Below are 26,280 nucleotides of genomic sequence, written 5' to 3' on the forward strand. Positions count from 1 at the left end.
GGCTCCCCTGTCCATGGGATTTCCCAGGCAAGAATACTGGAGTGGGTTGCCATTTCCTCCTCCAGGGGATCTTCCCGACTCAGGGATCGATCCCCCATCTCCTGCATTGGCAGGCAGATTCTTTACTACTAAGCCACAAAGGAAGCCCCAGTGTTAAGGGTATACCTCCACAAAGAAAGCTGTAACAGGAAAACTGGATAGAGCAGTTCCCCATTGCCATGGAATTCTGACTTCAGACGCTTACCCTTGCTTGGAAATATATCGTGCTGAACGGAATTTTCACACACCCCAGCCAGTGTCTCTCAATACGAGTGTGGATTCCACTTCCTCTTTCACGGTCGTCCTAAAGGAGGGGCGGGAAGTCATAATTGTTTAACAACTCCAGACAGTCATTTAGTAAGTAACTCGGCAGCAGGAAAGCAGCAGGATTTTAGCTGAAAGCATGGTAGGTTTAGGTTAAACAGATCTAAGTCACATTCTGGTCGAGACACTTAAGAGCTATATAAAAACTAGGAAAGTCATTTAACCTCTCCAGACCTCAGTTTCCCCATCAATAAATTGGGAGTTTAACAATCTACTTTGGGGACTTCCCTGGTGGTCCAGTGGCTATGATTCTGCACTTCCAATACAGGGGGCCCAGGTTCAATCCCTGGTCAGGGGACTAGCTCCCACATGCCACAACTAAGACCCAGTGCGGCCAAATGAATAAATAAATATTTAAAAAAAGAAAAAACAGAACAACAACAAAAACGATAATCTACTTCATAGGGTTATTTTAGAATTAAGACAATGTGCTTATAAAGAACTAAGGCAATGTGCCAATAAAGAATTAGCACAACTCCTGGATCATAGCAGACACTCAAATTAAAAATAAAATGGCTGGTTCTCAGGCTTCCCTGGTGGCGCAGTGGTTAAGAATCCTCCTGCCAATGCAGGAGACACAGGATTGATCTCTGGTCCCGGAAGATCCCACATGCCGTGGAGCAACTACTCTAGGGCTCCAAGTGCCCTAGAGCCGGTGAACCGGAACAAGAGAAGCCACAGCAGCAAGACCTCACACTGCAGCTAGAGAAAGCCCTCAGAGAAACAAAGACCCAGCACAGCCAAAGATAAAGAAATAAAATTATTTTTTTAAAAAAGCTGTTCCTCTTCCTCCCTCCTCCCGTTCCTCACGCATACATGTCAGGTTTCAAATATCCCGAATTTGGGGACTGATGGTACTCAGGGCAGGCTGCCCCCAGATCTGCCAAAGTGGCATATTGATTATTTTGAATTCAAGTTACTTGAAAAACAGCTGATGCAAGAAACCCCGGACACCCCTTTGTCTCCAGTCTCCAGAAAGCAGGAAATAACACCACCCCCGGCCCCCGCCCACCCCCCCACCCCCCAGGGAAAGGTACCCTCCCTGCGTCTTGGGTAGAGAGACACCTTGTCAGCAGAGACAGGGACTCCAGGGCCGAGGAGGCTACGCAAACACACCTTGTTAGCCTTTACTAATTTACCACACGGAATCCAAATGTCCTGTCCTGTCAACTCTTCACATATTTATTATTTCTTTGTCTAAAAGGTATAAAAGCTGTCTGCCTTGGCCACTTCCTAGATCCTATATCTATGAGACTTCTGTATGTACAAAATTAAAGGTGGGTTTCTTTTCCCCCTGTTAATCTGTCTTGTGTCAAATTAATTATCAGACCAGCCAACAGAGCCCACAAGAATAAGGGGAAAATGTCTCCTCCCTGACAGGACTTGCATGGTGGGTAGAGGATGTGAAAACTAGCATAGGCATCTCCCTCACCAGCGCGAGCTCACCTCCGAGACATCACACAGCACTTCATCAAAGATGTTGATGAACACGTCCTCTTTCACTGACTGCAAGCTGGTGGTGCTGTAATCCCCGTCGGGGGCCCTGCGAATGCATACCACGATCAGAGAACACGGCAGGAGCAAAAGGGAAATAATGAGCACTCAAATGTCCCAACAGGACAAACACCTGAACATGGGAAAGAAATGAGGACTAACGGCAGCTCTTCCAGTTAAAGGACTTCCCCAGCATGGGGACCCGATAGCGCAGTTTGTTGTTGTTTAGTCTCTAAGTCTTCTCTGACTCTTTGTGACCTCGTGGACTGTAGCCTGCCTGGCTCCTCTGTCCATGGGATTTCCCAGGCAAGAATACTGGAGTGGGTTGCCAATTCTTCCTCCAGGGGATCTTCCCCACCCAGGGATTGAAACCGTGTCTCCTGCATTGGCTGGCGAGTTCTTTACCACTGAGCCACCGGGGAAGCTCCCTCGCTCACTTTCCCCACCGATAAACCAAGGCCGAGGTGAGGCCCAGGCCTGGCCAGAGCAGGCCTCTTCATGGCATGGCTCCAAACCAGGCCACTGCATCTGCTTGGTTAAGCGCTGGCCTTGAACTTTGCTTTCCTTTTGCTTATACTATGTAGGACAGTGGTATCTTTCTCTGTTTTTTTTTTTTTCTTGTTTCTCTTCTGACTTAATTAGTTCTGTTTCCCTGGTGGCTCAGTTGGTAAAGAAACAACCCAAAATGCAGGAGACCACCTGCAATGAAGGAGATCTGGGTTTGAAATTACTTAAGTCTCCCAGAGCTGGGGAGACAGGGAAGAGAAGAAAATCAGTGTAGGGCCTATGGGGTCCAGGGGGCGGGAAGCCTGGGCTGTGAGGGACCAGAGCCTGGAGCGGGGTGGGCTACCCTAACAATGAACCCACATTTCAAAAGCTGGACACTTTCCCATTGTTTTTTCCTTGACTGGAATCACTTGTGGTATGAGGAAAATATGCCTACCTAAATGGAAGTTCAAGTTCTTCATTCCAGCTCGGGTTTGGTCCTTCTGCTGTACTTGTATGGCAGACTGTTCGCTGAAATGAAACTTCTACAAAAGGACGTACTAAAACCTTAAAAAAAAAAAGAACATGTACAGTTTTTGTGTAGCTGGATTTTTTTGTTATTGGTTTGTTTCAGTTTAGGATTGAAATCCTTTTCAGCTCACTAAATCCTGAGCAGAAACTGGAAGTTTGGAAGTTTATGCATATACTTTTAATAAATTTCTATACTATTTTTTTTTAAATCAAGAGAAAACAGTCTGTAAAGTTAGTAGAATTATTTTGTTCTGAGCAGAGGAAAAACATGATTCTAAATAATGTATTTCCAAAGAAAATGAGACAGAAAATGGATTATGAACTTTCTAAGCAGTTCTTAAAAACATAAGGGGCAAGATTCTCAGCAGAGATCCAGCACTTGGGTATCTCACCTGGCCGAGGGGGTAGTCGGCGCTGTGGGCTGGGCTGTCTGCTGTCGGGGAAGCAGCGTGCTTTTCACTGAAGGTCCTTGAAGATCTTGATGTCTGGTGGAATTTACTAGGAGGGAAAAATGAACAGGAGAAATAAATGACACGGAAAGTCTAATTATGTTACTGGGCAGATGGTTTCTCCAAAGATGTATGATGCTGATACTTCTCCTGGCAGACATTCTTGCGAAGCTTGCTGATGCTTTAGAAGTCTTTCCATATGCTCTGGTCCTCCCTACTCACCTAGTGACTCCTAGAACCTTTCCAGCGTTCTTCCTTAGCTCTGCATGTCTGGCTGAAATAGAAGAAAGGACCTCTTCTCTCTACGCTCTCACGGGTGCCTTCCCCATAATTGAGAGCAGCAAGTCCCTTTCAGGTAGAGAATCCTGAGCCTCCTAACCAGCCTGTCCGGCCTTCATCCCGTTCAGGTCCTCTCTCACTGTATGTTCTTTGAACCTTCATTCTCCAGACGCCTTGAGCTACACATCCCAGGTAAGACATCTCTCTCTGGGCCTGCCAAGCATCACTGGCAAAAGGTGGTCAGTGATTCCTAGCTCGAGTTAGGATCTGCGAGTCTTGTCCTCTTTCCCTTTTGAACTGCCATTCGTAAAGGAAGAAATGAAGGTCATGTCCAGAGATCCTCTCCCAGATACCTTCCCCCTCATCCCAACAACCCACTTGCATAGTTGTTTTGAATTTTCTGGTGTATCTAGCATTTCACGTTCATTGGCAAAGTACACTTTGTCTCTTTCCACCAGACCGTCTTACCTTTTCACAGAAAGGGTTTCAGACAAACTATGAGACAGGGAAAGTGGAACATTCAACACAACAGTTATCAGAGAAAACCGTTTCCTGTTTGGAACACTGTCAATTGCGTTATTACACAAACACCTGTTAAGTACCTGCTATACTTTAGCAATCTGTTAGACTCTGGGGCTGCAAAGGCAAATAAGATACACTTTAGCTCAGACTAGATAAACAAATAGTCATAATATCGTGGGATGTGTGTTAGACTAGAGGGATGGGCATGGGATATAAGAGAGCAGAGCGAGCACTGAAAGTCCTATTTAGTTCAGTTGTAAGGGGAGAGGGTTAAGATTTGGGTGAGTTTAGTACAAGATTTGATATTCGAGCTGACTTGATGAGTCTACACTAAATGTAAAACTACAGGATCAATTATGTTTCTTTGTAATCATTTGAATGAAATCGTTTAAATCTTAAGATACTTCATAGAAACAAAAAGTAAGAGAAACACCTACCTATTGCCTATTCTTTTTAAAAAACAGCTTTTCACCCCACAGCTGAGCTTTAATGCAATCAAGATGAAAAGGCCGGGATGTGGCTTAGGGAAGCAATGCTATGGCACAGATTCAAGAGCTTAGACAGACATTTACAAAACAAATGTGACAGAACATTGGGAATAGTTGGTGATGATCAGATGTTCTGTGATGGGTAAAAGAGTTAGCAGAAGAAAAAAGTAGGGCAAAATAAGAGGGGTGGAACTGGGTAGATTATTTAAAGGGAAGAACCTAGGGGGAAAGATGCCAAGGCTAGAACAGGGCACTTCTGTAATCAGACAGCTGGATGACCTTGGGCAAGCCACGACATGCTCTTCACTTCCATTCACCCTTTTGTAAAATGGAGACAGTAATAGTAGTGAGAAGTAAGTGAAATAATAGATATGAAAGTGCCTAGCATAGTGCCTATAACACTGTGAATGTACAATAAAGTATAGCCTCCCTCATCACACTGGTAAGGGCACCAGCAAAGAGAAGTAATTCTTGGTCCTTCTGTCTCTGTTCTCCAAGGGGCTAAGAAATTTAGGCTCATCTTACTTATAGTTGGGTTTCCCTGGTGGTTCAGACAGTAAAAGAATCTGCCTGCAATGCAGGGGACCCAGGTTTGATCCCTGAGTCAGGAAGATCCCCTGGAGAAGGGAATGGCTACCTACTCCAGTATTCTTGCCTGGAGAATCCCATGGACAGAGGAGCCTGGCGGGCTCCAGTCCATGCAGTCACAAAGAGTCAGATACGACTAATCGATTAATACTTTCTTATGGTTGAGGACTCCCCATTGCCCCAGTGTATGAAATACAGTGGGTATAATTCCTTTCTCTGAGCAGATAGAAAAGAAGAAGTCACCGTTTCGTGCTCACAGCACATGTTTCAGAATCTAGAATATGCACCTTTGAAGTACTACTCAGCTCTCACCCACTTCTCTGAGAACTGTCCCCCATCTTCAGGACTGGTCCCTGTGAACCCACCTCTGACTATAGGTAACTAGATGTGGATCAACAGCTGACCCAGGTTAGGACCTTTTGGGGAGTTGATGACTGGAGGTGGAACCAGAGAGGATGAATCACTTCCATCACACAAAGAATGAAGCAAATTCACAGAAGGAAGCGAGCAAGAGAGACGAAGGGCCTTTGAAGATGCCACCTTCATCTTTACAGTCTCCCGTGTGGTTCCACCATATCTACCGTCCTCTCATTCTGTGAGACACGCCAACAAAACCCCTCTTTACCCTAAACTGACTGATTTGGTTCTGTCATGCTGTGCTGTGCTCAGTTGCTCAGTCATGTCTGACTCTCTTTAGTCCCATGGACTGTAGCCTGCCAGGCTCCTCTGTCCATGGGATTCTCCAGACAAGACTACTGGAGTGGGTTGCCATGACTCCTCCAGGGGATCTTGCAGAGCCAGGGATCGAACCCGCGTCTCTTGCATTGGCAGGCGGGTTCTTTACCTCTAGCGCCACTTTGGTTCTGTTACTTGGAACCAATGGGGCCCTGACCTCATCAGGAACGCCCTCCCTCACCCCCATCCCTTCCCTCAGCCCCCAACAGAGTAACAACTCTGTTAATGATGAGAGTGAACACCCCGTAAGGAGGTGGGGTCCTGCGCCCTCCATCCCAGGCCGGTTCGAGGGCTCTCACCTTGCCGTCGGCTTCCGCACCGGAATGTCGGAAGCCCGGACGATGTTCACCAGCAGCTTTACATCTCCGTCAGACAGGCTTTGGGCTGTCACCTTCTTCCGGCCTTTTCTCCTTGGCCTCAGTGGTCGCTTTTGTTCTGCCAGCTTGAAAAGGCTTAGGCCCAAAATGCTAATGATTACAGAACAGAGTTAGGACTCGAGGGAAAAGAAAGATCGGGAGACTTCACGAGACACCTTCCCACACTCTGCCCCAAGGTCCCTCACGGGCTCCTGAAAAACTCTGTCTCCTTGAGGAGGGGTAGGAATTGTCAAGACATTCTCCCAAGATGGGGGAGATCTACTGTGTAGATGATGAACGTATATTTTAGCAGCTCCTGATCCGAGGCAGATACTCAGGTCCTGGGCCACGCCCCGCACTTCCTGCTTGCCCTCTGCCTTGCTCATCCCCGGCCCCTCAAACGTGGCCTGAGCTTGCCAACTGTCCACTTTTGCTCCTGCCAATCCTGCAACACTGAATGCCTCCTTCCACCTTCCTCGTCACCCACTTCATTGCAGTTCTACCGCTTTTCGGGGCCTGTATTTCCAGGCCAGCGTGTCCTGCTCACCTTGGGCAAATCATTTCACCTCTTGCAGTCTCTGTTTCATCATTTGTAAAATGGAATATTAACACCTACTTCTTGGGGTTGTTGAGAGGACTAAGTGAGGGGCGTACACAAAGCCCCTGAGTATGGGTCTAGCATTAGCAGATGCCCTAACACAGTGACCGTTGAGATGATGACAATGGTCACGATGCCGGTGATTATGCTGGAGAAAGGAGGGGATGGAGACAGGAGGAAGGCGGGGTGGGGGGCAGGGGGGGTCTCTCTACCTCTGTATCTTTCTGCCTCTCACTGAGATGACACGCATGAACACTTCCTGGAAGGTCAAAGCAACACAATCTGTGAATCAGAAGGGCCAGGGAACAGATAGTTTAATTCTGCCCCAGAGACTAAAGAGAACATAGTGGAGACTTCATTATCGGGAAGCTGATGTGAATGGCTATGCCCGAGAGCCACAGAGCAATGCCAGCTGTGCAGAGCTGGCCTCAGGCTGGCAACACTCACACTGCTCTTCCCTGTGCGTATGGAGGCTGCCAAGCGGCCGGCTGGACTGGAGCCCTCCTTCCAAGAGGCACGTGCGAGCCCAGGGAGGTGACTCCCAAGGGGGCTGTGGTTCCGTGAGCCCCCCAGGGCCTTCTAAGGGAGCACAGAAGAGCTACCATTTACCAGCCCCTCTACGGTTCAAGCAGAGTGCTAGGTGCCTTATGTATACTCTTTCTAATCCTTACAAGGGTATTACCCCATTTTTCATATGAAGAAACTGGAGGCTCTGAGAGGTGATAGAATTTGCTGGAGGCTCCTAAATAGGAGGAGAAGGAGCTGGGGTTCAAGCTCAGATCACCCTGACTTCACAGCCCAACTTCTTCTTTGAATATCTGCATATATCTTTTCATTAACTCATTTGGGACAAGAATAAGCATGTTATATAACAACGTGATGTAAAATTGTGAAAAATAACTATCTTTTCCAAAACCAAGAGTGTGAGGAGAGTGACACTATTTTACATTTTTGCAAATGCCTTTTTTGGTTTTATTGTACATTGTAATTTTAGAATTTTAATGAGATATAGTTGACATATAACACTGTATAAGTTCCAGGTGTACAGTAGATTGGTTTGATACATTTATATACGGCATTATGATTACCACTGTAGGTAGCATTAGCCAACAGTTCTATCTATCACTTTAGGTAATTATTGTTTTTTTTGGTGTGTGTGGTTTGAAGGATTAAGATACAGTCTCTTAGCACCCTTGAAGTTTATACCGTTGATGATAATCACTATGCTGTGCATTAGATCTCCAGGACTTATATCTACTGGTTGCAGGCTTATACCCTTCTACCCTTAAATATCCCCCTAGCTCGCCTGTCCCCAGCTCCTTGTGACCAACAATCTAGTCTCTGTTCTTATTAGCTTGGCTCTTTTAGATTCCACATATAAGTGAAAATCCCAGAGATCTTATCTTTCTCTGACTCATCCCATTTAACAGAATGCCCTCAAAAGTCCATCCAGCTGTCACAAGTTATATCTTTTTAATCACTCTGCCAGGATGCCTGCCTAACCCAGACTTGCGGACCTCAGAGAAAAACATTTGCCAGGAGGGTGTAACAAGGCACATTCCTTCTTTCCTCACTACTTTCTCCCTCCCCGAGGGATGTCTCCTGTCACGAGATTTAGCTGCCCCCTTAGTCAACATGAGAACATCTTGGTGGCTGGGACCATTATAACAGAAATATCTTAATCTAAAGCCAAGAACAAACCAAAATTAAAAGAAGAAAGAACATACCCTGAGCCTTCAGAACTTAATGCAGAAAAGTAAAGCAGAAAAAAGAAAAAGAAAGAAAAGAAATGGAAAAACAGCATGAAAAATCATCATCTATTCTAAAGTATAATTTTCATGATTGAAAAAGAAAACATTCAATGATTGGACTCTGGGCCTGGAATAGAGAGAGGGTTTGCATGAATTTTCTGTGGGCACAGCCTCCCTTCTGTATGAGGAGGGAGACAAAGCCAGCAAAAGGGGCTACCATGGGGCACACCAGTTTTTTGTCTCCTTGCCAACTGGTGGTAGAGAGGAAGTCCATGCGTAGGAAATAATCTTTTCAGGAGACCATCAGTCATGTCCAACGACTTTGTGACACATGTCCAAAGACTTTTTGTAGCTTTGCGCAAAAACTCTTTGCAACCCCATGGATTATACAGTCTATGGAATTCTCCAGGCCAGAATACTGGAGTGGGTAGCCTTTCCCTTCTCCAGGGGATCTTCCCAACCCAGGGATCAAACCCAGGTCTCCCACACTGCAGGCCGATTCTTTACCAGCTGAGCCACCAGGGAAGCCCTTTCAGGAGACCAAGAGATTTAACCACAGGAAGGGTCATGAAGTTAATGGACTGCACAAGCCCACCGATATAGAAAGTTCTCTTTCCTCTTTCGTGCGTCCGTCTCGACTTGAGACCATTTGAGGATTATTCTAAATGATAGGGAGCCGATGTAGCAAACAAAGAGAGTCAATTCCCAACTTCTATGTAAATCCATTTCCCTTGCAGCCCCCCACCCATCACCAAACACAGGGCAGCTCTGTGCCTCCCAGCGGCAATGCTGGAACCAGGCCTCTCCCTGCCATTCAGAATCTCAGCGGGATAATTCTCTGCCACCCAACTGCCCTGTGATAAGGGAGGGTAGGGGAGACCCTGGCGCGGGGAGGTGATGAAGGCAGGAGAAGGATGTGCTGGAAAGGATGCTATCACTCTTGACGTGACTGGAATGGGAAGATGGCCAAGGCTGGGGAAGTGCCCTTGGGGGTGGTGGGAGGTGAGATGGGGTCCACTGGAATGTGATGGAGAGGGTCTCGTGAGACTTGTGCTAACAGAACCCCCCAAAATGTGATATTAGGTGTTCATCAGGCTTTACCAGTTTCCAGTACTGTTAGGGGGCCACATGCATATCATACACTGATAAAAATCTTACATTTACAGGGAATATTTAATATAATACAATACAAATTATTTTTATAAGAAATAACAAAAAGATGTTTGTTTTTTTACCTGATATTGGGAACTTCTTCTTCTACTATCAAATCCGAAAGAAGAAAATGGTGTTTTGCAATGAGGAAACGATTTATCACAGATTCTCTAACCTGAGGGAGAGAAAGACGTTTTATTTAAAATGTTCTTGTTTGCTGAACTGTACCATTCTCTGCTCGAATGTCACCGTGGTGCGGTGGCACTGTCACATTCCATCACAGCTCTGACCCCTTCCTACATTAAATCAACCAGCTTTCCTCACTAACGCAAGCTCCCTAAGGCAGGGGCATTCTATTTTGTTCACTGCTGTATTCTCAGGATCTGGACAAATTCCTGGCAGATAAGACAGTAAAATTTAGCTGAATGAATGAATGACTCTTTGGAAAAGACCCTGATGCTGGGAAAGACTGAAGGCAGAAGAAGAGGGTGACAGAGGATGAGATAGTTGGATGGCATCACCGATTCAATGAACAGGAACTTGGGCAAACTCTGGGAGATAGTGATGGACAGGGAGGCCTGGCGTGCTGCAGTCCATGGTATCGCAAAAAGTCAGACACAACTTGGCAACTGAACAACAACAAAAATGAATAAACAACTACAAAAAATAGGACCTGTCTTGAAACACACAAGGGCTTCCCTGGTGGCTCAGATGGTAAAGAATCTGCCTGCAATGTAGGAGACCTGGGTTTAACCGCTGGGTCAGGAAGATCCCCTGAAGAAGGGAATGGATATTCACTCCAGTATTCTTGCCTTGAAAGTTCCATAGACAGAGGAGCCTGGTGGGCTACAGTTTATGGGGTCACAAAGAGTCGGACAGGACTGAGGGACTAAACCTTTCACTTTTGGGCTTCCCTGGTGGGTCAAGCAGTAAAGAATCTGCCTGCAATGCAGGAGACCTGGGTTTGACCCCTGGGTCAGGAAGATCCCCTGGAGAATGGAATGGCTACCCATTCCAATATTCTTGCCTGAAGAATTCCATGGACAGAGGAGCTGGGTGGGCTAGAGTTCATGGGGTCACAAAGAGTTGGACACGACTGAGCGACTAACATACTTCGAAGCACACACAATTCAGAACTGATTAAGTTCTTCCCCTATTCAGACTGACCTGGTTCGTAATTATTTTTTAAATGGAGGCTCTCTTAAATGTCATAAATTATTTTTTTATCCAAGAACTACAGGGTAGATTAACTGGCTGGGGAAAACGTACCGTAGTCATTGTAGCATTTCTTACAAGTTAAATGAATTAAAGGAGGGACAAAAGAATATTTTGATTTTCTAGTGCAGAAAGGCAGTGAGTATGTGGTTTATAAAACTTTTTTATTACAAAGGTAATAAGATGCACACATTCATATGGTAATTCTATATTTAGTTAGTCTTCCAAGGCAAGAAATAAAAACACAAGTAAGCAAACGGGATCTAATCAAATTTGCAAGTTTTTGCACAGCAAACATTCAAATATTTTTAAAAAAATCATGATTTAGAAAGTAGGTGCCTTGTTTAATCATACCCCTCTTAAGATAACCACTGATAATAAACTGAGACATATCTTAGTGTTTTCAGTGTTTCATCATTGAATAGGTGCCTGAGCTAGTTCAAATTGGACTTTTTATCAGTTATAATCATGAATCTGAGCTAATACAAAGGAGAACCAAGTAGCTGTGTTACAAAGATGAAGATAGTTGCTAATCTGTTTTATATCTGTAATTATGAGAAGGGCTTCCCTGGTGGCTCAGTGGTAAAGAACCCACCTGCCCATGCAGATGTGGGTTTGATCCCTGGTCGGGAAGATCTCTTGGAGAAGGAAATGGCAACCCACTCCAGTGTTCTTGCCTGGGAAATCCCACGGACAGAGGATCCTGGCAAGCCATAAAGGATTACAGACTACTATAGGACAAGTGACTTTATGTCTAGTCTTAAAAGTAAGAGAGAGGTTATTCATGTTGCCATTGTGACCTTAGAATTTTGCACTTTAGAATATTCTTTGAGGGACTCCCTAACAAGGAAATGGCAACCCACTCCAGTATTCTTGCCTGGGAAATCCCATGGACAGAGGAGTCTGATGGGCTACAGTCTATAGGGTCGCAATAGAGTCGAACACGACTGAGCAAGTAAACAACAACAACAGTTATGAGAAAATAAGCCGACAAGGGTTGAGGATAGAGACCTCCCTTCTCCAACATCAGGATGCTGCCTGTCTGTCCCCCACGAGGACTGTTTAAGATGATTTTCCTTACCTGCTGGAGGTACTTTGCCACTGTGGCCCTGTGGGTATCTATGTGGTCCTTGGTTTCAATTACATTTCTGTCTCGTAACCGTTTCTCATAGTCCTAAAATTAAAAGGAAACAATACTTCTCTGATTTTAAAATACTGGTACTCTCATGCCTTTTTTGAGATTGGGCTTTCCTGGTGGCTCAGACAGTAAAGCATCTGTCTACAATGCAGGAGACCAGGGTTCAATTCTTAGGTCGGGAAGATCCCCTGGAGAAAGGCATGGCAACACGCTCCAGTACTCTTGCCTGGAAAACTCCATGGACAGAGGAGCCTGGTGGCTACAGTCCAGATTAGAGAATTATTTGTCATGTGTAGTTTAAGTCACAAATTGTGGTTCTAAATCTTCCTTCTACTTCCCTCTGAACTTCAGGTTCAGAGTTGATTTTTGATACAGCATCCAGGATTTGGAAACAGTTGATTGAACTGCTTTACAACTAGTTACAAATTACAATGCTTTTTAAAAGTTTTTTTTAAAAAAATTGGAGTATAATTGCTTTACAATTTGTGATGGTTTCTGCTGTACAACAATGTGAATCAGCTATATGTATGCATACATCCCCTCCCTTTTGAACATCCCCCCCCAGCCCGCATCTCACTCTTCCAGAGTGAGCATCAGACTGAGTTCCCTGTTCTTTATAGCAGCTTGCCACTAGCTATCTATTCTCTCAATTCGTCCCACCCTGTCCTTCCCTATCTGTGTCCAAAGTCCATTCTCTAGGTCTGTGTCTCTATTTCTGCCCTGCCAGTATGTTCGTCAGTACCATTTTTCTAAATTCCTTGTATAATATAAGGTATTTGTTTTTAGAAGTTAGAGTTCATGCAGAAAGAAATAGAGGCCATAGAGATAATCGAGTCACTGTAGATCGAGATACTAAGCTCACCCAAATGACTTAGCCAAAGGCCCTGTTTAATTTTTTGTCTTTCTATTTCAAGTAAAGCAATTACAAAAAGAGTAACTAACATCTGGTTGCAGTTGACCTGGGTCACCTACTTGGAGGAGAGTAGTGGGTGCCTTTGGCTTTCTCTTCCTAGGCAGCTGTACTTTCCTCTCTTTTTCTATCAAGAAAATTCCATGTGGGCCCCAGGGAGCTGCCATGTTCTCCTTCAGTCCTTCTCTGGTCATAGCTGACGCCCAGGATGGCTCCTAACCCAGCCTGGGCGGCTTAAGAGCTGCCTTCAAGATTTTTTTTTTTTAATTATTTCCTACTTGGCTGCATAAAAAATATTTATTTATTATCAGGTCTTAGTTGCAAAACATGGGGTCTTTGTTGTGGCATGTGAGATCTCAGTTCCCCGACCAGGGATCGAACCCTCATCCCCTGCCTTGCAAAGGAGATTCTTATTCACTGGACACCGGAGAAGACCCTGTCCCCAGGATTGTTAGACTCGGGACAAGAGGACACACCTCCCCCTCCTGGCTGAGGCTCCTAGGTATGAACTTGGGTGATAGTGGTGACCAAATGATCAAGCAGAGAAATCTGTCTGCAATGGGGGAAAATGAAGCCACTGTACCATGAAGCCCATGCAGGAAGGAGACGGAGCCTGGCAATCCTTGGGCAGCTCTGAGGGGCAGACGTCTTAGACGCTTAACTCGATTTTGTGATTTCATCGTCTAATAAAACTCCCCCTGGTACAGGAGCTCGTTCAGATTGGGTTTTTATCACTTATAATCACAAGTCCCAACTGATACGAAGAAGAACCAAGTAACCAAAAATATCTCTCCAAAATTATGAAAAATCATACTGCTTTTGATCAAAGACCGAAATGTAAGGCCATGCGCTATAAAACTCTTAGAGGAAAACGTAAGGCAGAATACTCTTTGATATAAATTGCAGCAGTGTCTTTTCGGATCCACCTCCTAGAGTAATGGCAGTGAAAGCAAACAAACAAAAGAAGTCCTACTGATACTCACTTCTAGTGGCTATTTCTTGACCTCATCAAACATAAACTCGTCCAGCCTTCCCTGGCCTGGCCCCCCACACAGGCCTGTTCCCTGTAACTCCTCAAAGGCTCCCTGCCCCACCCCATCCTCCCCCAAGGCTTTCTGCCTCCAGCTGCCTGCAGCATCCTGACCAGACCTGTTCCCCACTTCCTACCCCTCCAACCGGGCTGTTCAAATCCTACCCATCTATCTTCCCTGCAGCACTTACCACTGTGCTTTGTGCTTAGTAAATACTTATTGGATTAAAATGGCATGGAGGGACTTCCCTGGTGGTCCAGTGGTTAAGAATCTGCCTTGCAATGAAGGCGACGTGGGTTTGAATCCTGGTCAGGGAACTAAGATCCCACATGTGACCAACTAAACCCACAAGCCACAACTAGAGAGCCTTTGCAGTGCAATGAAAGACACCTCGTGATGCAACGAAGATCCTGCGGGGCCGTAACGACCCGACGCGGCCATTTAAGTAAATAAATTAATTTTAAAGATCCTGCGGGCCGTAACGACCCAACGCAGCCATTTCAGTAAATAAATTAATTTGAAAAAAATGGCATCAAATTCCTGACTAAGGCAGGACCATTTGCCACACTAACACTTAAGAGATTCTTTAGCCCTACGACCCCAATTTTTCGTAGTTTAGATGTCATCAGACTGAGACAAAGAGATTATTTAAACATTGGATTCAAGAAAAATAATGAAAAGGCTATGTAAAGTGTGATAAAGAAGAAACCAATATTGCTACTGAGAACACCGCAATGACAGCTACATATATATAATGGTATACAAAATGGCACCGTAAATATTTGATTATTTTATTAACCCCTAAAGGCAATCTCTTACCTGAAATACCTTTTCCATAATTTCTCGGTCATACAGGGGAATTTGCTTATAATTTCGGAACTCTGGCACCTCTTGGCTTCTAAGAAGAAGAAGCCTGAATCGTTTGGATCTATTTAATTCCTCATCTGAAACAAAGTTAAATTCCTGTTGTAGCTGTTCGAGTCGAAAGAAATCAGGGATGTAGGATTCACCACTGGTAGCAACCTATAAAAATCAGGAAATACAAAGCTCTAGGTGACAGGCAGATTTCATCCAAGGAAACATGGCATTCAGCTTTTGGGAATGATGTTGAACGTTGAACAGTTTTAGATGGAGAGACTTGAAACATCCACTATTTCATTTAAAGAGAAAACACAGTCAAATATAATGGCAATGTGGGAGATTCTATTATATTCATTGAGTAGCTATAAAGGGAAAGTGAAGTTGTTCAGTCGTGTCCCACTCTTTGTGACCCATGGACTGCAGCCTGCCTGGCTCCTCTGTCCATGGGATTTTCCGGGCAAGAATAACAGAGTGGGTTGCCATTTCCCTCTCCAGGGGATCTTAAATCATTTTTCCAGAGAAATTAAAAGCAAATGGTTCATTTCTGGTACACATGCTCCCCTAATAGGTGTTATGAAAATATAACAGACTGATAAATGAGTAAATTATATCAGTGTATTACCAAATGCCTACTGCGAAAAATACGCAGGAGACTCAGGTTCAATCCCTGGGTCAGGAAGATCCCCTGGAGAAGGAAATGGCAACCCACTCAGTATTCTTGCCTGGAGAATTCCATGGACAGAGGGTCGCAAGAGTCAGACACGACCAAGCGATTAAACTACTACTACTTAAAACATTTTAACTTTTTACACTTCAATATTTTCCATACATTTTAAGACGTGTTTAGCATATAATTTTTAGACTATATTTCTGCACGTAAATAAGGGCCCGAGAGTCAGTCAGCAGCTTCTCTTGGCTCCACAGCCGTGTTGTCTTGTCCCTGGACACCACTTTGCGGCCTTGGTCGTTAAGAAACATGAACGCGGGACGGACCCAGGCACCAGCATAGAAAGCACAGCTTCCGCAAGCCCGAGAGGACCAGCAGGTCTGGGCTGCACTCTGCCCCCAGGTCCACTTGCTCCTCTGCTGGGAGCATTGTCAGCTGCAGCCTCAACCTGCAGAGAGAGTCAGGGAGCAGAGATCCGCTGGGGCTTTGCAATGGGAACAATCCCAGTTCATGAAAGAGGCTAGTCAGAAAGGCAAGGATGAGGTGGTTGGATGGCATCACCGACTCCATGGACATGAGCTTGAGCAAACTCTGGGAGATGGTGAAGGACAGAGAAGCCGGCGTGCTGCCGTCCACGAGGTCGCAAAGAGTCTGACATGACTGAGTGACTGACCAACAGGAAAGCAAGCCTTGTGTTTTGTCCTTCTCTGGGAAGCAAATGGTTAACAAGAAGAAACCTGAAGGGGACGAGTGTTTAGTCACTCAGGTGTGTCCGACTCTGTGCTCCCGGGGACTGCAGCCCTCCATGGGATTCCCCAGGCAAGAATACTGGGGGAGTGGGTAGCCCTTTCCTGCTCCAGGGCATCTTCCCAACCCAGGGTCTCCTGTATTGTAGGCAGGAGTCTGCCTTGGGGCTGCCCAAATTGGGCCTGAACTTGGGTCTCTTGTATTGTAGATGGATTCTTTACCATCTGAGCCATCAGGAAAGCTAATGAAGGGGCCATATGCACTCTATTATTGTCAGTTTAAGGCAAGTCACTGAAACATAATTTGAGAGTTTTACATGGAATGGGCTACACTTCAGGTAATATGACCTGTTCTTTCTAGTAGTTCTTTATCTGCACTAAGTATCATGTTGGAAGGAGATTTTATAAAGATAAAAATCAGAGTAAGCCGAAGCTTGCCTTGGGACTTATCTTAGAATCACTAGAGGAGCAATGAAAGTTTTCATCCTGGTTAGAGTTAACCTGATGAACTAAGAAATGTGATCACAGAATGTGCTGCTATGGACACTTTCTGGATCAAATACTTATTTATTAGGTTTCAGTGGAAACTATGAACTTGGGAGCAAAAGCAATTGTCTTTGATACCAAGAGAAATCATTTACTAACTAATGTGCCATTTTATGCATAAATTCACCAAAGAAAGAATTTTGAATGTTATGACAGATACAATTTATCTCAAAAATATTTAAATGAAACCTAAGTGGTAATCTAATTAATCACCCAACAAGAAAACAAACAAAACCACCATTTCTGAAGACGCCCCATCAGCCCTTCAAGGTGACATGGAAAGAGCAAATGCCCTGAAATCACATCAACTGGGAGCTGCATCCTTGCCGGCTATGTGCCCTGGAGAAAGGAATCCCGAGAGTCTGGGATCAGTGTCTCTCCATGGAAGGGGCGAAGGGAAACTTTTCCCTAGGGATTTTATGGAGGTTAGAAGTAAGAGTTGGAGAAGGCAATGGCACCCCACTCCAGTACTCTTGCCTGGAAAATCCCATGGACGGAGGAGCCTGGCGGGCTGCAGTCCGTGGGGTCACTGAGTCAGACACGACTGAGCGACTCCACTTTCACTTTTCACTTTCATGCCCTGGAGAAGGAAATGGCAACCCACTCCAGTACTCTTGCCTGGAGAATCCCAGGGACGGGGGAGCCTGGTGGGCTGCCGTCTATGGGGTCGCACAGAGTCGAACACGACTGACGCGACTTAGCAGCAGCAGCAGCAGAAGTAAGAGTAGCCACAATGTGCATGCGTGCATGCTCAGTCACTTCAGTTGTGTCTGACTCTTTGGGACCCCATGGACTGTAGCCCACCAGGCTCCTCTGTCCATGGGATTCTCCAGGCAAGAATACTGGAGTGGGTTGCCAGGCCCTCCTCCAGGGGATCTTCCCAACCCAGGGATCAAACCTGCATCGCTTATTTCTCCTGTACTGGGGTGTCTTCAGAAATGGTGGTTTTGCTAGTTTCTGGCTGGATGATTAATTAGATTACCATTTAGGGCTCCTTACCACTAGCGCCACCTGGGAAGCCCAGGAACCTCAGCAGCACCTGGTGTTCTTTGCATGCTTGCTGACTGTGTGGACAGCTAGAGGCTGACACCCAGCAGCTCATTCCTTCCCAACGACACTGTGAGGGCATCACGGGCTTCAGACCATGTTTGTCTGGCTCACACAGTCAGCAGGTGCAGAGCTAGAATTTAAACCTGTCATCCAACCCAGCCCTCACGTTCTTACACACTCTGGCATAGGAGAATGTGGTGTGAAAGGAGACCTGTGTAAAAACCCCTGCCCTTTCTGTGGTTACCACACCGAGTGGAGAAGTGGTGTGCACCCACGTCTCCTGCCACGTTACCGAGATCAGCTGCATCAGGGGGCCATTGCTGGGGTCGTTGGGGTCGAGCTTGGACTCTGCCGCCCACTTGGCCAACTTCTTCATGTCTGTCAGTCCTGACGTGCCGATAGAAGAGATGGCATCTGCTCTCTTCAAAGCACTGAAAACACAAGTTGATTCCTTGAGACACACTTCATCACAGAGCAGTCTGCATCAGGACCACGGAACCCCAGGGCCAGCCCTGCTCTAGGAGGCTCCTGCCTGTGAAGGAAAGTTTGATTGCAGGAAGGATTTCTGCCATTTTTCTTTACTTGATGGTTGCTATTAAATATGTTATAAGGGTAATAAAAAAGCATGAATAGTGGGAGAAAGTATTTTCAAAGCATATGTTTAAAAAGGGGTTAAAACATCCAAAAAATATAAGGAACTCATTCAACTCAATGGCGACAAGACAAATAATCTGATTAACAAATGGGCAAAGGATCTCAATGAACATTTTTCCAGAAACATACAAATGGCCAATGGACACATGAAAAGAAGCCCAATCATCAGGGAAATTCAAATCAAAACCACAATGAGATGTCACCTCACACTTGTCAGAATGGCTGTCACAATAGGCAACCAATAACAAGCGCTGGCAGGGATGTGAGCGGGGAATTCCTTGTGCACTGCTGGTGGGAAAGTGAGTTGGTGCCGCCACTGTGAAAACCAGTATGGAGGCTCAAGAAGTTAAAAGTAGAGCAATCACATGCTCCTGCAATCTGACTTCTGGGGATACATCCAAAGGCAACAAAATCAGTGTCCTGGAGAGGTCTCTGCACCCCCATGTTTACTGCAGTATTGGCACCCCACTCCAGTACTCTTGCCTGGAAAATCACATGGACGGAGGAGCCTGGTGGGCTGCAGTCCATGGGGTCGCTAAGAGTTGGACACGACTGAGTGACGTCACTTTCGCATTTCCCTTTCATGCATTGGAGAAGGAAATGGCAACCCACTCCAGTGTTCTTGCCTGGAGAAACCCAGGGACAGTGGAGCCTGGTGGGCTGCCGTCTATGGGGTCGCACAGAGTCAGACACGACTGAGGTGACTTGGTAGTAGTTATAACAGCCAAGATGTGGAAACAACTGAAGTGTCTGTTAGTGAATGAATGGATAAATAAAATATTATATATATATATATAATTCAGTCAAAAAAGAAGGAAATCCTTCCATTTGCTACAACATGGATGGACACTGAGGCATTATGCTAAGTGAGATGATCTCACTTTTGCATGGAATCTCAAATAACCAAACATATAGAAACAGAGAAAGGATTGGTGGAGCCAGAGGTCAGGCGGGTGGATAAATGGATGAAGCCACTCAAGAGTACAAACTTCCAGCTGCAAGATGAATAAGTTCTGGGACTCTAATGTACAGCGTGGTGACTATAGCTGTTGTGGTTGTTCAGTTGTTCAGCCGTGTCCATCTCTTTGCGACCCCCATGGACTGCAGCACCCCAGGCTTCCCTGTCCTTCACCATCTCCCGGAGTTTGCTCACATTCATGTCCAGTGAGTTTGGTAATGCTATCTAACCATCTCATCCTCTGCCACCCGCTTCTCCTTCTGCCTTCAATCTATGTATGACTATGTGAGTATAGCTAATAATACTCTGTTGTACACTTAGAAATTGCTAAGAAAGTAGATCTTAACATTTCTCATCCCAAGGGAAAAAAAAACAACTGTAATTATGCATGTTACTGGATGTTGCCTAAACTTATTGTGAAAATCATTTTGCAATATCAAGAAATATCAAATCATTATGTTGTACACCTTAAGCTTATACAATGTTATATGTCAGTTAGATCTCAGTACAACCAGGAGAAAAAGAAGCATAAGCAGAAGGAGTGCAAATGTGACCCTGCATTTCTGCAACTGTGCCCTGTGCACCAGTGTCCTGAGTCACTGGGTCCATATCAGGGCACCTGGTGTAGGATGCCCCAAAGGTCCCACCTCCCAGGTAACTGAGGACCACTTGGGGCTGAGGCTAAAACAAAACAGAAGAAACAAACATTTATGCAACTAACTTAAGCTCCAACTTTGGACACGACTGAATTCCAAGGGGGCCAGGCGGTCACCACAGTTGAGCTGGGCCTTTATTAACAGGGCTGCATCTCCTGTCACTCACACTGTTTTTCCTCCTCTCCAGAGGAGCTGGAGCTTTAACCTCAGCAGGAAACTCAATGAGACAAAATACAGGAGGCTTGTACTTAAAGGCATAAACAAGCCTCCCCTGGAAATGCTGCCAGGCTCCTGGCTGAGAAAGACCTTATTGTTATTATCATCACAAGGATGCAGGTGTTTACATTGGAAGGAGAGGGCGTAAGGAGAACAAAAGCAGCCCTGTTCCCCTGTTTTTCCACGTGTTGAAAATGACAGGCTGTGACTTGGAATGTACCTTCTTGATGATCAAGAGAAGTCCTTTTGGGACTTCCCTGGTGGTCCAGTGGTTAAGACTCCCTGCTCCCAAGGCAAGAGGCCTGGGTTCGATCCCTGGTCAGGAAACTAGATTCCATCACAACTAAGATCCTGCACACTGCAAGGAGAACTTGGTGAAGCCAAATAAATAAATGAAAAAAAAAAAAGATAAGTCCTTTCACTTTATGGAGGCTACTGAGGCCACGACAGTAAGATAATCTACTCAAGACACATCCACTGGGGAATGACTGAAGCAAGACTGGACCCCAGGCACTTGGCTCCACAGTCTAGGCCGCCTGGATGGGCATCAACCACTAAGAGGGGCTGGGCCGCCCGTCTGGAATGAGTCCCTTCCTGCTGTTCTGAGTGAGACCAACAGCTACCAATAAAGGAAGGGGACTGAGAATAGGGCCTTTCATATACCCGGAAGTTTCTACATCAGTCATATTTTACAGTGATCTCTGACTGAGGGCCAAATATATACAACTATATGCCACACCAATATTCATTGGAAGGACTGATGCTGAAGCTCCAATACTTTGGCCACCTGATTCGAAGAGCTGACTCATTGGAAAAGATCCTGATGCTCAGAAAGATTGAAGGCAGGAGGAGAAAAGGGCAGCAGAGAATGAGATGGTTGGATGGCATCACTGACCCAATGGACACGAATTTGAGTGAACTCCTGGAGATAGTGGGGGACAGGGAAGCCTGGCGAGCTGCAGTCCATGGGGTCACAAAGAGTGGGACTCGACTGAGAGACTGAACAGCAACAATACATACCATGTACTTTGCCCATCTGTAAAACTGCGAAAAGAATATTTCACAGGCTTACTGGTATCTGATGCTGACAAACATCCAATATTTTCTAGGATATTAACACTTGAGTTTTTATCATAAGAACACACACAAAAAAACCTCTGAAAATACTGGCACATGACAATATAAGGGAAGCCTGTGACCCCACAAGCCTTTTCCCCACTGAATCATGCTAACGCCAATGCTGTCCTTCCTCATCAACGGTTCTAGCCACACGTTACCTTCTGAATCCAATATTCTGCTGCGACAATGGAGGAATTAAAGGAATCCCATTTTCTCCAATGGCCCATGCCACGCTGTTGGACACTTTCCCCGAGGTCATTAGAATCAGTTGATTACCACCGTCAGCTTCAAATGAGAAGGGCACTCCTGAGGGAGCAGCGGATGAAAAAGGATGCTGTTTAGAAAGAGGGAGTGAGCTCCGTGCTAGTGAGAAGACAAAGCAGAGAGCAGACACATGGAACAGAGTGGGTGGGGGTGGTGGGGACGGAGCACATCATTTAGACCAACAACCTTGAACTTCAGGCGATGATACAGTGGGCCCCTCGGCTGTATCTCTGACAGCAGAGTGTAGCGTTATGATGAGTGATGCGCTCTGCACTGGGGCCAACTGCATATACATTCTGCCACTTAACAGCTGTGTGACCATGGACACATTGCTTAACGTCTCTGAACCTTAGTTTCACTATGTATAAAATGGAGATAATAATAATGAAAGTGAATGTCGCTCAGTCATGTCCTACTCTTTGTGACCCCATGAACTATACAGTCCATGGAATTCTCCAGGCCAGAATACTGGGGTGGGTAGCCTTTCCCTTTTCCAGCATATCTTCCCGACCTAGGAAGCGAACTGGGGTCTCCTGTATTGCAGGTGGATTCTTTACCAACTGAGCTATCTGAGAAGCCCATACTATAATAATAATAATAGTACCCCTTTTAAGAATTACTGTGAAGACACTCCTTCATTCGTTCAGTAGATACCTATTTGAGCCCATACTTCCTGCCAGGCACTATTCTAGTCACCAAGACAGCAGTAAAGAAAACTGATAGGAATCCCTGACCTCACGGAATTTACATTCAAGTAAGAAAGACAGATTATAGATATGATAAATAAGAGATGAGGGTAGTATGTTAGAGAGTGGTGGTGGTGATTTAGTTGCTTTGCTGTGTTCATCTCTTGCGACCCCATGGACTGTAGCCCACCAGGCTCCTCTGTCCACGGGATTCTCCAGGCAAGAATACTGGAGTGGGTTGCCATTTCCTTCTCCAGGGGATGTTTCCAACCCAGGGATCGAACCTGTGTCTCCTACACTGCAGGCAGATTCTTTACTGCTGAGTCACCAGGGAAACCCTATGCTAGAGAATGGTAAGTGCAAAAGAGAAACAAATTATGAAAAGTGTATAGAAAATATATGTTTGAGGAGGAGGCAGGGGTTGAACTTTCCAATGTTAAATGGCAAGGGAAGGCTCCATGAGAGGTCCCTTCTGAATAATGAAAGGCCTGAAGAAAGCGGAAGGGAGGCATGTGGGTATCTTGGGAAATAGCCTTCTTGGCAGAAGGAATGATGCAAACGCCCTCAGGTGAGAGCGTGCCTGGAATGAGAAACAGCGTGCCAAGTGAGGAAAAACCTGCAAAGACTCAGACAGACCTGGCAGGCGCTGACCACTCCACAGAAGCTGTTGCTCAGCTGTGCGAGTGACTTTAAAGTCTCACTGACTGGGCTCCCACTGATTCGACATTAATGACAAAAAGTCTCCGGACAGGACATTAATCATATAAAAGAAGAAAAGATTTTTAAGCATGAAACATAGGCTCTCCTGGTAGCTCAGCTGGTAAAGAATCCACCAGCAATGCAGGAGACCAGGGTTCGATCCCTGGGTTGGGAAGATCCCCTGGAGAAGGGAAAGGCTACTCACTCCATTATTCTGGCCTGGACAATTCTATGAACTGTATAGTCCATGGGGTTACAAAGAGTCGGACACGACTGAGCGACTTTCACTTTTTCACTTTCATAGGAACTACTTGTTCTGGAGTCCCAGTTAATATTATTGATATTAACACAAAACACCACCCCTGTTAATCCTCTGATAGCACCTTTGTGTTTTCCAAAGAGCTTTCCTTCAGAGGCTTCCCTGGTGGTACACTGGTTAAGAATCTGCCTTCCAATGCAGGGGACACGGGTTGACCCCCGGCCAGGGAACTAAGATCCCATATGCCACAGGGCAACTAAGCCTGTGTGTCACAATGCAGAGCTGGAATGCTGCGATGAAGACCCAGCACAGCCAAAATAAAAGTAATTAAGTAAATAAAGTGTACTTATTTTACTTTATGACTTAAAAAAATCTTTCCTTCATACTGAACACTGCATCTTGATCTTCAAAATAACCCCATAAGACATTTAAGGGAGGTATTATTAGATCCCTCTTATGAATGAGGAAGATGACAGTCAAAGAGGTTACTTGATTACTAGGGTCACACAGTTTGTTAGTAACAGAGTTGGAACTAAAACCTTTAGGTCTCTAGACTTTTAGACTGGTGACTGGATTTGGGACTCAAGGAATTCTTGCATCCAGATATGCACGCACAATAAAAAATCACCAGGCATGCGAGTAAACAGAATCAGACCAATAAGCAGAAAGGTGTTGAACGAATGCCAGATACAGAATACTGAAAAATATTCTTGTCTGAAGAATGCCATGGACAGAGGAGCCTGGCAGGTTACAGTCCACGAGGTCACAAAGAGTTGGACACGACTGAGCAACTAACACACACACAAAGAAGGAAGGAAGGAAGGAAGGAATAAAATAAATGATTGAGAGTACCAGAAAATGACAAAAGGCTGTCAGAACTGACTGTAAAAAAAAACAAAATAGGATTTCTAGAGGTGAAAAATACAGTCATTGAAATGAGGAACTCACTGATGAATTTCAATGACTGGACACAGCCAGAAAGTGAACTCATGGTTTGGAAGACTGATTTAAAGAAATTACACAGAATATAGAAGTGAAAGAAAGAGATGTCAAGTATATTAAAGAGAGGTTAAAAAAACATGGTTGACAGAGTGAGAAAGTCCATGAGAGAATGAGAAATGATAGAATATTATTTAATAATATCCCCATTACAATTATTTGATTTCAAACTTTTCCACCTTACAGATAACACTATGATGTACTTTTTTCTTTTTAATGCACGAAGTTTTATCTTCATTTTGAACTATTTTTTCAGGAAAGATTCCTAGAAGTTGAATTAAGGTGTCAAAGACAATTAAAAGGCCCTTAATGCACATGGCCAAACTACTTTACACTTGTACAGTTACATGAATTTACTGGCTGCCCATAGTGTGTAAAAATTACTTTGAAAAAATCAAATGTGATTACTGCTTTCATTTGAATTTCTTATAGCAATTTTGTAACTGTCTGGTTGTCTGATAAGGGGGAAAAAAAAAGATATTCAAATCTGACAGTGATTCTGTGAGCCACTGAGGCCTTCCGTACCACTTCCGACTCCCTCGTGGTCCAGGGTCACATGCTGGTCACTGCTAAACTCCACTTCTTCAATGGGAGACCTTCCACTGACAACAGTGGTTTCAGGAATAGGCAGAAATACTTCCGCCAGCAAGGTGGTACCGCTGTGTCCAACTGTCTCATAGACCTGAAATTGAGGAAGAGAAAGAGCCAAATCAAAACAGCAACAAGGGTGCTCGCTTCCAGATAATCAGTCCCTTTGTCTTTGCTGGTCACTGTTCTAGTCCAGAGCATCCATGTCAGAGTGGAGGGTTGAGTTGTGTTGCTCTGGTTCCCATGGAGACCAGATCATAGCCTATTTGGCAAGTTATCAGCATCCTGTCTTCTTGCCTGGCCCAATCACCTGTGGTAGAGAGGTTGATTACAAAGCATCAGGGTACTGCAAATGTTTCTATTTCAAGCTAATACACATTAGTTTTGGAGAATAGGCTTCTTCTTTTTCCTGGTTCAAGTTATTTCAGAGAGCAACAGTATCAGGTAGAAAGGTGAGATAATTTGAACAAGCCACCAGATGGTTTATTATCTGCACCAACTTTGAAGTCAATAGGAAAAGCATTATACCCCGAACTACTCTAGGGTATTGGGTCAAATCTATTATTTGGTGAATCTCTCAAAGTCTTTCCTTTAGGACCTTCATTTTTTTTGTTAGTTGCTGAGCCCTTCACAGACCTTCTCCCAAAATGGGGTCAAAAGGACCACCTATAGTTCTGATGCTAATTCCTGTGGTGTGTCTCATTATCATGCCATCACCATGGACATTTCTATATTTTTATTTTTAATCGGAGGATAATTGCTTTATAATGCTTGCTAGTTTCTGCTGTACAACAACGGGAATCAGCTCTAAGTATACATATATCCCCACCGTCCTTTTTATTTTTAAATTTACTTTTAATTGGAGGATGATTGTTTTACATTGTTGTGCTGGTTTCTGCCATATATCCACATGAATCAGCCATAGGTGTATATATGTCCTCAGCCTCTTGACCCTTCCTTACACCTACCCGCTTCCTGCCACTCCAAGTCATCACTGAGCCCTGAGCTGAGCTCCCTGCAGCATTCAGCAGCTCCCACTGGCTGTCTGTCTTACACATGATGGTGTATGTACGTCAGTGCTGCTCTCTCAGCTCGGCCCACTCTCCCCTCCCCTGCGCTGTGTCCACAAGTCCATTCTCTACATCTTGCCTCTACCCCTGCCATGCAAATAGGCTCATCAGTACCATTTTTCTAGATTCCATATGTATATGCTAATATATATTTGT

At 45.0% G+C, this 26,280-nt stretch overlaps 1 protein-coding gene across 5 annotated transcripts in view; it reads right to left on the minus strand.

Annotated features, from left to right (window-relative positions):
- Positions 1–26,280, minus strand: part of CC2D2A (coiled-coil and C2 domain containing 2A) — a 133,443-nt gene that overhangs the window by 27,817 nt on the left and 79,346 nt on the right. For all 5 annotated transcript variants that reach the window (XM_081593999.1, XM_081593901.1, XM_081593803.1 and 2 more), the window contains 11 exons: positions 24,992–25,148; positions 21,718–21,865; positions 18,249–18,387; positions 14,906–15,109; positions 12,089–12,181; positions 9,876–9,967; positions 6,235–6,402; positions 3,267–3,372; positions 2,801–2,910; positions 1,810–1,906; positions 245–343 (listed from right to left, as the gene is read on the minus strand). In XM_081593999.1, coding sequence (XP_081450125.1) covers positions 245–343; positions 1,810–1,906; positions 2,801–2,910; positions 3,267–3,372; positions 6,235–6,402; positions 9,876–9,967; positions 12,089–12,181; positions 14,906–15,109; positions 18,249–18,387; positions 21,718–21,865; positions 24,992–25,148 — 1,413 coding nt within the window. The remainder of the gene's footprint in view (positions 1–244; positions 344–1,809; positions 1,907–2,800; positions 2,911–3,266; positions 3,373–6,234; positions 6,403–9,875; positions 9,968–12,088; positions 12,182–14,905; positions 15,110–18,248; positions 18,388–21,717; positions 21,866–24,991; positions 25,149–26,280) is intronic.

The sequence above is a fragment of the Giraffa tippelskirchi genome, chromosome 1 (assembly GCF_054371585.1).
Source record: "Giraffa tippelskirchi isolate mGirTip1 chromosome 1, T2T-mGirTip1v1.2.pri, whole genome shotgun sequence".
In the NCBI taxonomy this organism is placed as follows: domain Eukaryota; kingdom Metazoa; phylum Chordata; class Mammalia; order Artiodactyla; family Giraffidae; genus Giraffa; species Giraffa tippelskirchi.